At 44.2% G+C, this 14,003-nt stretch overlaps 1 protein-coding gene across 1 annotated transcript in view; it reads right to left on the reverse strand.

Moving 5' to 3' along the window:
* Nucleotides 1-6,348: 6,348 nt before the first annotated feature.
* Nucleotides 6,349-14,003, reverse strand: part of TIGIT (T cell immunoreceptor with Ig and ITIM domains) — a 160,203-nt gene continuing 152,548 nt past the window's right edge. The window contains exon 4 of the mRNA XM_085624031.1: nucleotides 6,349-6,699. Within this exon, the coding sequence (XP_085480157.1) occupies nucleotides 6,460-6,699 (240 nt within the window). The 3' untranslated portion in view covers nucleotides 6,349-6,459. The remainder of the gene's footprint in view (nucleotides 6,700-14,003) is intronic.

Here is a 14,003-nt window from a genome sequence, read left to right on the forward strand (position 1 = left end):
TAGGGGAAGATTACCCACTATAGGACTTAAAGGCCTTTAATTGGGAAATGGACCCAGGTGGAAAGCTGCAGAGCAACCACTTCAACAGGATCATGGTGAACAGTGTCCCTGCCACTGCTCTGAGGGATATAGGTTCCAACCATACAAAGTTGGCAGGCAGACTGCTTTCCCCTGAGCAATATCTGCCAGTAGACATTTGCAAGGTCAGGCATGCCTATGGGTAGGAATCTGTACGCCCCATGGCCTTAGAATGGGAACCGGCCTTTGCTCAGAGAAAAGGTTTGGTCAATCCAGATCTACACCTGGACTGCATCCTTGGCAGTGAGCTCCCACAGGCAAAGATAGAGTCAGTGAAGTGGCCTCCCAGGGAAACCCAGAAGACAAAATTCCTGTGGATAGTGCCCCTAAGCGCAGAGCACTGTGGCTCTGGAAAAGAGGAAAAGATAAGAGGAGGAGGCCACTCATAGTGCGAAGTGAGACAACCAAAGAGCCAGGTGTTGCCTACTCGGGTAAGAGAGGACTCCAAGATAGGCACCTGCTCAGTCTCAAGGCATTGAACCTGTGATTACAGATATGAGAGTAGAAAGAGATAGTGTGTAACCAAAGGCTGTAAGATTGTAGCCCCCACTTAGAGAAACCACAAACGTCCAGGGAATCTCAGCAGCAGGGCTGAAAGTAAGGTCTAATCCTGGCGCCAAGCTAGAGCTTTCACTTATTAGTGAACCGCTTTAGGCATAGTTCCGGACACTGACAGCTGTCAGTGGCCTCTGCTGGTTACTTGCCTTTGGGGCAACACTGGCCCTCTCATGGTTGACTGAGGCCTGACCTGTCACGTAACCTTTTTGGCCATGATGGTGCTTTTCACCTGTTGGGCTGCCTCTGTGGGTAGGCTAGCATTAGTGTAGGAGGTTGGCTTAGTATATGGTGTACATGTAAAGACGTGATACACCCTGCACTAATCCAGGCACAGTTATAGTGATTTTAGTGGTCTTTGATTACCTTAATCTCTCAAAGGGGTAGCTGTGGAATGCAGCCTTAAGGCTTATCTTGAAGGATTGTAAAGCAGCTTCTTTTACCACATTTAATCAAGAATGTAGATTAGAAGAGAAAGAACCACACAGTGTTTATGAAAAATAAGTCTATATTTATTACACAATCACTATCACTTGGTATATCTCCTACCCAGAGATGTCAACAGTACACATAAGAATACTGCAAGGAAATCAGGTGTGTAGCACAAATGTACAATGGTTTCCCAGGGGAGACCAAACCATATGCTAAATAAGTGGAATGCAAAGGAGTACGGTACTTGAACCAAAAGACTTGGAAGAGCTGAGTGAACCAGCAACCACCCAAGGTAAATACCCATGAACCCAAAGGAGGTTGTGTGCAGAGTGGAAATACAGCTGTGTTCAATGGAAGTCAATGGAGGAGCTGTGCTTACAGTTTTAAAGAAAAATGACTCTTCCCAGAGGACCCTGAAGAAACCGTTTGGAGGAAGGACGTTGGAGAGCCACCCCACCCGTGGATGCCCCAGGAACCAGGTTACCTGCACCAGGGAAGCCGGGTGCATAGGGGTGAAGTGACATTGGAACCTCTTGTAGATGACAATGGTCGACCCAGGAAGAAAGGCCTCTGGAGACGTCTGTGAAGATGTCTGGTGGCTTCTTAAAGAGGAGAATCGGCAAGCACAGGGGCCTCTATGCAACACCACGAGCAGTGTTGAATTCTGTGACACGGAGCACCCCGAGGACAGGCACCCCGCCCCCCTCTGGGCAAGAAGTTCAGCGTGCGGCAGTTCCGGCAGGAGCAGAGCTCGGCTGCCTCCCTGGCAGAACCCGAGCTCCAAGGGAAAGCGGGGCCCCACAGCAACGGCCGAACGACCGCGCCCTCCACCAGTCCGTGGGGATCACAGGATCAGAGACCCCGAGGGCATATGCCCGGGCTCCGCACCGCTCAGTCACAGGCAGCAAGAAGGGGTGCACAACACTCCGAGGGGCAACCCCAGTCTCGATCTCAAGGCCCCAGAAATAAACAGCAGCACTCACGTTGGCATGGCCAAGGCGCGGCGGTGCGTGCCAGGGGACCCCACCTCCAGTCACCGGCCGCCATCAGGAGCCCTCCGCTTCAGCAGTTCAACGAGGGCACAATGTCCTGCCGCAACCGGGGATCACCACCCGTGTCACCAGCAGGAAAATGGCGCCGGCCTCAAGAGCACCATCCCACTCAGCGGCAACTTACTGTCGGGGTGTCCAACGGGGGGCCCCCCTCCTGCAGTCCACAGGATCAGAGTGCCGCAGCAACAGCAGAGTCCAACCCGGGCTCAAACCAGCCACTGGGACCGCAACCAGGCGCGTGGGGGCTCCTTCGCGGTACTCGAGTCTCCACGCCAGGAGAACATCGCAATGGGCAGTGCTCACCTCAGCGCCCCCGGAAGGTGAATCCAGGTCAGCAGAGCCGCCACGCGAACTTCAAGGCAAGGCAGGTGTTCACACAGAGCAGGTGGGCCTCCCGCCGCCTCTCTGAGAGCTCCTAGGCAGCGAGCACCACCATCTTGGCAATTCAGTGACGGAGCTTCACCTCTCGCTCATCTCGGTCGCCGTGGCATCTCTGGCACTCAAAACTCCCAAAAAGCAGGCCCAGGCGCTGCCCAGTTACGGTGGTGTCAGAGGCATGCCCACGGAATCGGGGCAACAGCAGTTAGACTCACGCATCCGTCGCCATTGGCTCGTAAGCCACACCCCCAGCAGAAGAAAACAGGTTAAAGGCACAGGAGTCGGAACAGGACCTCAGGCAGCTCACCAAAGATGGAGGCCCATGATTCAGGAGATGCAAGAAGGATGCTGTTCTTCAAGGTGTTATTTGCTGGAGGCTGAAGCTTTTTGTAGCCCAAAGATCTCTGGCGTACAGAGGCAATAAGCCTTCCCAACGGCAGGTTGATGCAGTGCACAGGGGTTTGGTCTCAGCAGCTTCGACGAGGAATACTGTCCTCCAAATTGCAGGGAAGCCAGGTCAGGCTTCTGCAGAACCACCACTTGTGTTGCTGAGCCTCTGGAAGTCCGTAGGACGACAGGAGCAACAGACCGGTCAGCTTCGATGCAGTGCCTGCAGATGCAGGGGAGAGCCTCCTTCACTCCAAGGGAGATTACTTCAGATGTCCTTGATGCCCACAGGTTTCTGGAGATCCTGAGAAAAGCACATACACAGAAGAGGCAGAATACTTGTAGAACAGCAAGACCTGGAGCAGCAGGAGTCTTCCTTGATGCAGTCTCAGTTCCAGACGAAGTCCAAACATCCAGACAGTCGAAAAGTGTCTTGGTTTCAGAGGTGAGTTTTTTTCCTCGATGAATCTGAAAATTCACCCACGGGAAAGCCCTTAAATACCCAAGGAAAGTATTGGAACAACTCCGGGGTCCCTCCCAGAGGAGGGGCTGGCCAGAGGGGAGTCAAATCCCCTGTCTTTTGTCTAATTTTGCGCCAGAACGAGAACCAGGGGTTCCTGAACTGGTTCAAACCAGTGTATGCAAGGGGGCACCAAACGGGCCATTCAATCCAGTCTGGTGGCACTGGAAAGTGCCCTACTCCAGCCTAATACACTAAGTCCTGTCTGTGAGGTGGTCACACCTCCCTGTGATAGGAAACCTATTCTTCGACCTTCCCCTGCTCGTGCTCAGCTCAGCAGCAGAAGGGCAGAATAGTGTCTGTGGTCGGCGACAGAACTAGCTTGCTAGCAGGCCCTGAAAGGCTGTAACCGGGAGTACAGGGGGCTCCTCCACAGACTCCTCCCAGTACATGGTATCATACCTCTGACACCGGAATCAGTGTTGGGGTATGATTCCAACGTTTTTTATACTAAACATGACCAGGTTTGGCGCAGACATTATGTAGTTAGACATCTCATAATGACTGATGTCCACTATGGTGACCGTACTTACAAAGCCTGGAGAATCGATTCCTGGGTTTGTAGGGTGTCCTGCTCATGCAGGGGCACCCTCACACTTATAACGAAGAACCCTTCCCTCGGGACTCAAGAGCGTACCTTAGGGGTGACTTATAGGCTTTAAGTATAGTGACCTAAGATATAAGGAAAGGTATGTCTGTTAGAGGTGCAAGCACCATCTCACACAGGCTGCAATGGCTGGCCTGTAGTCACAGTTTAAGCAGACTCCCAAGGGTGGCACAATACATGCTGCAGCCCATGAGAGACTTCTGGTGTACCTATGCCATGGGTACCTCAGTACCATATACTAAAGACGTATAAGGGTACACCAGTAGCCAATTGTGGAGGTACCAGTCATTTAGGGAGAGAAAGCACAGATGCTGGGGTCCTCGTTAGCAGGATTCCAGCAAAATCCAGTCAAAACATACTGACACAAGGTAAACAGTGGGGGTAACCACTAAAGAAAGATCCTACAGTTAGCTATAGAACATGTGAGATCTGTAGATGACAGAGGGCCCCCCTGGACCAGAGTAGTGGTTATCGATGCACTTGACAGAAAACCTATACCATCAAAATTAGTATTGAAGGGTAGACCTAAAGCAGTTGAGGTAGACCAACTCCCCACCAGAATTCATCTTGCCAGGAGGATGTGATGCTGGAACTGACCCTGCCAATGCAGAGAGCCTTTCCACATCATCTCTGCTGAAACTCGAGGAGAACTGAATGTAACTTAGAGCACACTTCTCCAAAGTTAAGCTTGCATGCTCTACATCCAGACAGTCCTTCCTCCTGGTGGAGGTTTCAATGTTACTTGTAGAACAGGACACTCAAGTGACAAGAACCAATGATGACGCTATCCACCAAAGCACACTAAGCGGAGATTACGTACACTGCAGTCTGTGAACGCGTGGTTGAGGGTCTCCGAGACAAAAAATTCTGAGAATATGGTATTGAGACTTATGTGGTTCATTCCCTCTCTTTCTGATAGATAACCTGAAGCTCAACCCAACCATGATAGAATTCCTGGTATATGCCAAGAACAATAAACAAGCACAGTACAAATCTTGCTCAATGACATGAACCTTGACGGCTAAAAATCCCAACTTTCACCGAAAGCCAAGTCACTTAGATTTACCCTGGATACCAATATCACCCTCAAGGAAAACATTGCAGAAAAACAAAGACGGCTTGGTAACGGCTCTCTCTTCTAAAGAAAGTCATACTGTTTCTTCCAGAAAGCAACTTCAGAAGTGCTGTTTAAGCCCTCGTACTCTTGCATCTGGATGATGATAATTCCTACCACCATGGACTCCCAGACTTCACATTGGCACACCTTAGGGCCATCCTACATGCTGCAATGCGTCTCATCCAGGGCCGAAGAAATGTGATCATATCAACCCCATCCTGATGGAACTTCATTGGCTCCCCTTGCCGCACCATCTTCAAAACTAGCTGCATCCTATACAAAGCTATCCTAACCAGCACTTACCTTGCAGACAAGCTCACCATCTCTGGTGGATCACAGCACACCCGCAACCAGGACAACATCAGACTGCAGACTAAAAAGTTTAAAAAAGAAGAAACAAGACAGTAGGCCACTTCCAACTATGTACCCAGAATCTGGAACAACATCCCTGAATCTAGCAAGAGCGCCCCAATGCTGTTCTCAATTATAAAAAAGTTGAAGACTCAACTCTTTAAAAAAAAAACACTGCATCACAAACAATGCACTAATCATCTGCAACTCACCATCCTCTCTTCTTACACAATGACTTTATGCTTGTCTTTGATCATGTATACCACTTTGCTACCTTTTGGCTAGGTTCACACTATAGGAATATCGTATACTTCCATTCATATATGTTGTATTTTTACCAATCTCAATTGAAAAATAAAAAAGTGAATCCTAAAACCCATCTGCTCATTGTGTTTGTGAGTGTTCATCCATACATTTGGGTATAAAATCTCATTACAACAGATGATAGTAAATTTCAAACAACAGGTCTGGTTTTGCATGCAGGGCTGTTGAAATTGTAGTTGCTTGGAGTGAGAAACATAATTTGCCCATCATTGTTAAGGATACTAATTGGTTGTTAGGCTCAGTCATCCTTGTGAATGATTGTGAACAAGGTGGAAGGCTGGCAGATCAGTTCAGGGTGACTGTTCCACTCATCCTTGGAGTGGGCAGACATTTTAACTTTATGTTAAGCTGCTAGAAAAGTCCAGCGATTAACTCATGATCCCCGGTATGGTACTCTACCCTACAATGTAAAATAGCATTTAGGTGACACACGGTTGTGTGAGAGCAGCATCTCTTATCAGGAAAAAGGGAAGCAATCTTGGTTGATGAAGGATCCTAAACGGGCAATTTGGAAGTCATTAGCGGCAGAAAGAGAAGCACTGAAAGGGACTGTCTTGCATGGTTTATTGGTAAACGCAGGAGAGTGATCTTACAAAAAACAAATCAATAGACAGGATATATAAAATTACAGTAATTACTCTGTGAAAATGCACAAGCCTTAAAAACGTCTGTCTTTACAGGTTGTCACTGAAGGTTTGCAATGGTTTACGCATCCATATTGCAGCACATTGAAATAGTCATGTGTTTCATCGGAGTCTTCCACTTCTGTGCAAGTTATCGCTTCGCTCTCAGTGATTTCTAGCATCGTGTTTGACAAATTGTTGGCAGAAGCCTGCGACGAGGAGTAATGTTTTCTGATACATGACATGTGACAAGACAGCATCTTCCTGTTCTTGGACTGCAAGAAAATAAAAAAAGAAATTATGACCATGGACCTAAACATTCAAATTTTATATAGCTCCCTTTTTACCACAATGAATGACACGTCTTTTATGGTTACCCATTGATTTTATATGGTGAAGAAAATGACAGCAGGGGGCATAGAATTTTATGCTAAGCCAGTAATTTGGCTTACATAGCAAACAAGCAATGGCAATGTTAGTAGGTCTGGCTTATGAATAAAAAAGTGCTTTTTCTGTCATTGAAGGTGGGTTTAGACACTCAATAATTCATCATACAGGCACTGTGTCACTCAACTTTGGATGCATGCATCCATTCATCCATCCAGTGACTTATTCACTCTCTGTCACAATGGCAATATAAAACACACAAATTGAACAGCATTTGCAGATACATTAAAAGAAAAAGGTAAGAAAAAGAAAACATACTTCTGTGTAAACACGACTGGCATATGCCTGCAAATACAAAACTTTACACAGCAGTGGTTCCGTATTGCAAAGCTATTGCAAATGGTCTATAGTGGTTTTAAAGTTCAAGCATGGCTGCCACATTTAGAGCAAAAGTGTTAGCCATCTTGGAACGGTAAAACAGAGATATGTCATGGACAACAGCTTTCCATAATGGTCCCTGGTTAAGAGGAAGTGGCAACATGGGTTGCGGCACACCATTGATTAAATGAGCAGCAAGCAAGCGAACTGTTAACACTGCCTGGAGAGCTGTAATATCCCCTTAAGAATCATTAGTAACAAGTAAAAAGAAGAGAAGCAAATAAATGAAACTATAAAAGAGAAGATTAAAAACTAAGTTATTATCCAACCAGCCCTGACCCTGAAATGCACTCCTTTTCAGCTGGATGTACACATTTGATCTACAAATGCATTCACAGGGCAAGAGAACCAATGACTAATATGGACTGAACCCTTACCCATGCAGTTCACTGTCCTGGATGGGCGTAGTGTGCAAATGACACTCAGACAGAACAATGACAGACCAGAGCTGACCCAAAGGCCCCCTACATATCTATATGGATGTATATGTAAATATATGTATGTATGTATTATTAGAGATTCTGGTGAACCACTAAGAAGAGATCTTAGCAAGAATTATTACAGTACATATCTTCTCCTTTTAGGGTTTGTCAAAGGCAGTAACTAGCACCAAAATCATTCCCTACAAAGGTAAGCTGTGAGATTTCAGCTAACAAAATACCTATCTGTAGGCATTAATACAGAAGGATAACAATCCACACGTAAATGCCTATTTATTTTAACATCTACTTTTCACAATCAATATGCCAGTCCTAATGAGTTTATCATAACTTTTGTTAATAAAACTATCAGGCGTATGGCAACAGAAATATGTTCCTAGTGAATGAATTGGCTCTGCAGCTGGTATCATTGACTTATCACAATAACCAACTGTGGTCTCCTGTTCTGAGTATACGCTTCCCCACAGGGCAACCATGAGGCATTCAGTCAAAAAATTATATTGGAAACAAAATTGCAGTTGCCAAATCAAAATACTATCTCTCCTAAGAGGCCGTGACAAGGATTCTTACAGCATAAATCTTCTATATCCATGGTTTGTAAGAGGGGGGGTAACCAGCACCAAAACCATTACCTACCATGGTAATCTGTGAGACTCCATGTAACAAAATATCTATCTGCAGGCTTCAATACAGAGTTATAACGATTCACCCGTAAATGACTATTGACTATATGCTTTTCCCTATCATCTGCATGTATCATAACATTTTTATTGTAAACAATCAGGCTCATGACCTTTATCATTGGCTTGCGACCAGAACCTCAGACCTACTGTGTCCTTTCATAAGCATTTGCACGAGGCAACCATCAGGTATACCGTAAAAAAGTTACAAATATGTACAAAATACAAATGTCAAAACAACATAAAATCCCCTCTAATTGAGCCTTTAAAAAGATTACTGTGGTGCAAATAGTCTATCCCCCGTGGTTTGTTTGGGTGGGTCACTAATACCAAAACCCTTTCCTATTACCGTAATCTGTGATAATCAAAAATCCTGGCTACAGGCAAAGACGATTGTCTTTAATACATGCTCTTTTCACAGTGAGTGAGGGCCTCTTGCTCTGTCCTAAATTTTTTATAATAAACAAATCACGCCTAAGAAATCGGACATATCTTTTCCCAGTGAACCAGTAGGCCTCTAGCTTTTATCATTGATTTGTCACTATAACCAACTCAAGCCCATTGCGGTGAGCGTAAGCTTTCTACAAAGGAAATAGTATAAAAGTACAAAAGTAACAAACTATCTACCTACAAGATTTAGCACAGTGTCCATCCTTAAAAGGCTAGTGTCTTTAACACATGCTTTTCACAATGAGTAGGCCAGGCCTACTGGCTTTGTTTCATAATAAACAGATCAAACCTATAAAATTTGGCATGACTTTTCCCATTGAACCATCAAAGTGTTTACCCTTTAAAATTGGCTACACACTTTGTCCAACACCGGCCTATTCAAGTGCACATGAACTAACAAACATCATGTGTAGTTATAAAAATTAAAATTTTGCACAAAAATACAGTTTGCAAAACAATATTCAACCCCTCTCAACAGGGCCACACAAGACTCATCACAGCGAAAACCCCCATGGTTTGTCAGTCAGCAGCCACCGTCAAAACCCTTGCCTACAACTGTAATCCAAGACATTACATGCAAGAAAACACCTGTCTATAGACTGTAACACAATGTAATAACAATGTACTGTTAAAGATATATGTTTTTCACAGTTAATAAGCTAGACAACTGCCTTTCTCATAATGTTTCATAATAATGATGGCCAAGCGCCGGGTGGCTCTGACCTGGGAGAGCACCCTCCCCCCGAAAATCGAGCACTGGGTTAAAGACATGGTGTACTGTAAGGAGAACCTCGTACTATACGCAGAAGAACTTCCAACATCATCTAAACCTAAGGACATTTGAGAACCACTACGCCAATATCTCCAACAGCAAGCCCACACCAGTTCACAATCTGTAGCATAATGATGGAAATGCATGTACGCAACCTTTACAGTGCGGACTTACTCAGTGTCTATGGTCAGACGTCTAGCATTAGTGATATACTGAAAACGGTCAATCACACGTTGTTTGTATGTTTTTTCACTGTTGGAGCAGCCTTGCACGGCAGAGTTGCTACATATATCATTTTGAAACCTCAATAAAAAAATATGATAATGTTTCATAATAAGCAGTTCAGACCTATGGCAATGAGACATTTCAAGTGCTCCAATCAGGCCTGTATCTGGTCACCATAGCCAATGCAGGCCTACAGTTGTGAGCATACGTTTTTCCACAAAGAAACCATCTGGCACAGTCATTAAAATTAGAAAGGTATACAGTAGGCTAAGTAAACTGATATCTCTCCTAAGAGGGCCTAACAAGTATTCTCACAGAGCAAACCTTCTGAATGTCACATTTGGTCATCAGCACCAAAACCAATATGTTACATAGAATGATCAGCACTAAAACCATTGCCTACTAATATAATCTGTAAGAGTCCATGCACCAAAATACCTATCTAAAGGCTTTAATATAGAATAATACCAGTCCACAATTAAATACCATTCAACCTCATCATTTACAAGACAAAAACCCAGAGAACATTAATTCGTACCGTCCTATTAGTCTCCTCAATACGGACTATAAGATAATCATGAAATTACAAGACTACTGAATGAACAAAGCAGTAGGCGCTCTTATTCATCCAGATCAATGTGGGTTCATTTCAGGTAGGCAGCTGTCAACAAACACAAATTTCCTGTTTGAAGCATTATATTGTTTTAAACAAAGAGAGATCCCAGCACATATATTTTTACTAGATGCCGAGAAGGCTTTTAAATTGGTCAACTGGAAGCGCTTGTGATTATTATCCTTGAGAAGTTAGGGTTCCATATTGAATTTATCCAGGTGACCTCGAGAATCTATGCGGGCGCATTTGCACAATTATTAATTCTGACAAAATAGGTACTTGCAAAATTCAGTGGGGCACAAGAAAGGGGTGCCCACTCTCACCCATCCAGCTTGTGCTTTTGATTTAGCCTTTTGCAATTGCCATCAGAAACGCGAAGGGTGTAGTACCACCCATGGGTGGGATGGTAAAATTAAGTTATACAATGTCGCTCGGTTTTTAAAGCCAGATCAGGACACCCAACATAGTGTGAAGATATTTTTCAGCAATTTCAGTTTGTGGGTGGGTTCAAAATCAATCAGCTTAAAACCAAGATCCTTTCATATAAATGTGGGGTTCATATCCTGCTGTAAGAATTTTCCCCATTAGTGAACACAGGTCCCAAAAAGTATCTGGGCATTTACACCATGGAGGAGGAGGATGATCTATTTGCAAGCAGCTATCTACCTCTCATTAAGAAAATAAAGGCTATGTTCGCAAGATGGCCAGGATTGCCAGTTTCTATAATGGGGCAGATCTTGCTAGTTTGCATGTCTGTATTGCTGCAATTTAATTTCTTATTTTCTGCTTTACCTTGTGCCCTGCAGATAAAGTTTTTTAAGGAAATTGAAGGGCTGCTCTCTACTTTTATTTGGTCTGATAAAGCACCATGCATTCCACTAAGCACTTTATATAGGTCAATTACTGAAGGTGGTTTCACATTGCTGAATTTAAAGGGATATTATTGTGCTAACTTTTCTCATTCTTCTCTTAGATTTTCACTCGCCCTAGGTTCTGGTTAATCAGTTGATAATGTTTTGGGGAATTTGATTGCACAGGAACATAAAATCAAGTATTTTCTACGTTTGATGAAAGCACCCAAAAAAGTTTGTTACACACACATATAATGGCTTTTTAGACGTAAGGAACAATTTAAAAAATATTTTAGTATACCTGCTGTTAATAGGTCCACTCGCCTTACTGACATCTCCACAGGGACACAGACCGTGGTCGAGAGAGGTTTCGCTCATAAGTGGGAATACACTGGCTATCAAACGGTTGGGGATTTCTTTAGAGCTGAGGTCTGGAAGGAGTTGCCCGACAGAACCCGACATTCGGCACAGGAAGATGCCACTTTGCTGGTCCTTTAACCATATTCAACACTTTTTTAAAGTGCTAGATCTGATCAAGACTAAAGCCAGTTCGGCACTAGTTGCAGACTTAATCGAATCTGATCATTCTAGGCCTATTAGGTACTGGATGGCTGTACTTCGGGAGTATCAACAAAGGAGATCTGTTTGGTAAAGTTAAACAAAAATGCTTACTTCAGGGGGGTGTAACAATTTTGGCCAAGGTCTGGAATACGACAAATGAATTTAATTTCTCAGTGATAAGAGGTGCAAAGATCCTCCGGATGCAATGATACACAAAGTGGCTCCTACATAGAACACCCAAATTTGTACATAAAATTAAACCCTAGATTCATGATAAATGCTTTAAGTGTCTTAAGTAGAGCAAACAAAACTGGTGGTATATGATTTGTGTTTGTCCAAAAATAGCTGAATACCCGTCCTTCATTAACAAACAAGTATCCGCACACTAACTATTGATTTTGCCCATGATACTCAAGCCATCACGCTGGTGGTCTTTGCAAATCCTACAAAGCAGATGGCAGATAAAAATAAGCTATTTCTGGTCACACTGAGCCAGATCGCTCATCCTTCAAATTTGAAAGTCGATGGTTCCCACAACTTATGTACATTAGTGAGCAAAAATGGAAAAGATTAAGGGCCTAGACCGCCATCATACTTTAAGATCCGGATCATGTAATAAATTTAGGAAACAATGAGCAGAATTGTGAAATGCAATGGTCTGTGCATGTTGACAATTAGGGAGCCTTATCCAGAACCAGGAGGATGTTTAAGTGGGTCAATCGTGGCAGTGCCATACTTAATCTATGTATTGAATGAATTCTCTTAATTGTCTTATTGACTATGAGATGTATTCATGTGAACTTTCTGAATAAAACCATTTTTTTTTTTAAAACAAAAAAACTTTTAACATATGCTTTTCGCAATAAATATGTCAGGCCTAGTGCCTTTATCATAACATTTCATTATAAACAGATCAGGTGTATAGCCATGATCATTGGCTTACCACCATTTTACCTTCTCAGTCCTGCTGTATCAAGTACAAGTTTGCCACAAGCTAAAAAGTGCAATACTAGCAGTCTTTTTAAGACTAGCAGTCTTTTTTACTTTTTTCCAGGACGTGTAGGAATACAGCTAGTTACTGCGCCGCCTTCCGTGGTAAGCAACGACATGCTCTGAAAAAAAGTCCTGTCAGCCGAGACCTGCATATTCAGGGGTCACAACAACACCAGGTCAACTGGACTTGGTGTTGACTTGTATAACTGGTTACTTACTTCAATGTGTCACTGCCAGAACCAGCATTGCGGTAGTGCTAGAGTTGGAAAACTCTTCTATTCACTTTTTGGTCCTGGTGAATTGCCATTTGACACGTTAGGGGCTGTCTTAGGCAAGAAACATGTCGACCTCCCACATCACACACACCCTCTAGGACCATTGCATCCAGGTAGGGCTGACAGTTTTTTTAGCTAGGTTAGTGCACCCTGGGAATGCAATTTAGATTATAGGGCTGCACTGGACCTATTTTAACCATCACTCCACACTCAGTCCACTACCTAATCCACACACCCGCATGCACCTTATGGCTTCATCAAAAAAAGATCTCCGCTAAAGAGCCCCTTCCCGGGTGCACGTTGGGCATTGCAGCGCCGGCCCGACAAGGAGCAGGCGCAATGATGAAGCATGACATCCTTCGGGGTGTATGAGGGCACCTTATTACAGACCTGAACACTCCCTTCTTCACTTAGGAACTGCACACTAGTTTGCTATGCCAGCACCCAATCCCAAAAACAAGGCCAGCAAAAAGTAATCAGCATTAGATGGGACCCATGGAGACAACAGACAGTTTCCCCGAGGCCAGAGGTGCAGACGAGCCCAGGGAACTACAGCCATGGAAGCTGCCATCAACCCCTGGACCCTCAACCAATCTTGAGCCTGGGCCAACTGCTGGGTCAGGAGAACCAGCAGAATACTCTTCAGTGTAACAATGCGAGCAAGGGGAAGAAACACTACCCTCATCCAAGCATCGAACCACCATCCAATTTTTTTTCTTTTTTAAAGAGAAAGTGCCAAAATCAACATAAAGCCTAATTTTAGGAACATGTTCATGGCAGCTTCAACAGCCAGCTGAACCTTCGATAGAGAGGAAGCAGAATCAAGATACACCAAAACAGAGAAACCCTGAAGATGTAAAATCCCTACAGCTGGTGCCACGACCATGGCAAAAG

Source organism: Triturus cristatus, chromosome 8 (assembly GCF_964204655.1).
Source record: "Triturus cristatus chromosome 8, aTriCri1.1, whole genome shotgun sequence".
In the NCBI taxonomy this organism is placed as follows: domain Eukaryota; kingdom Metazoa; phylum Chordata; class Amphibia; order Caudata; family Salamandridae; genus Triturus; species Triturus cristatus.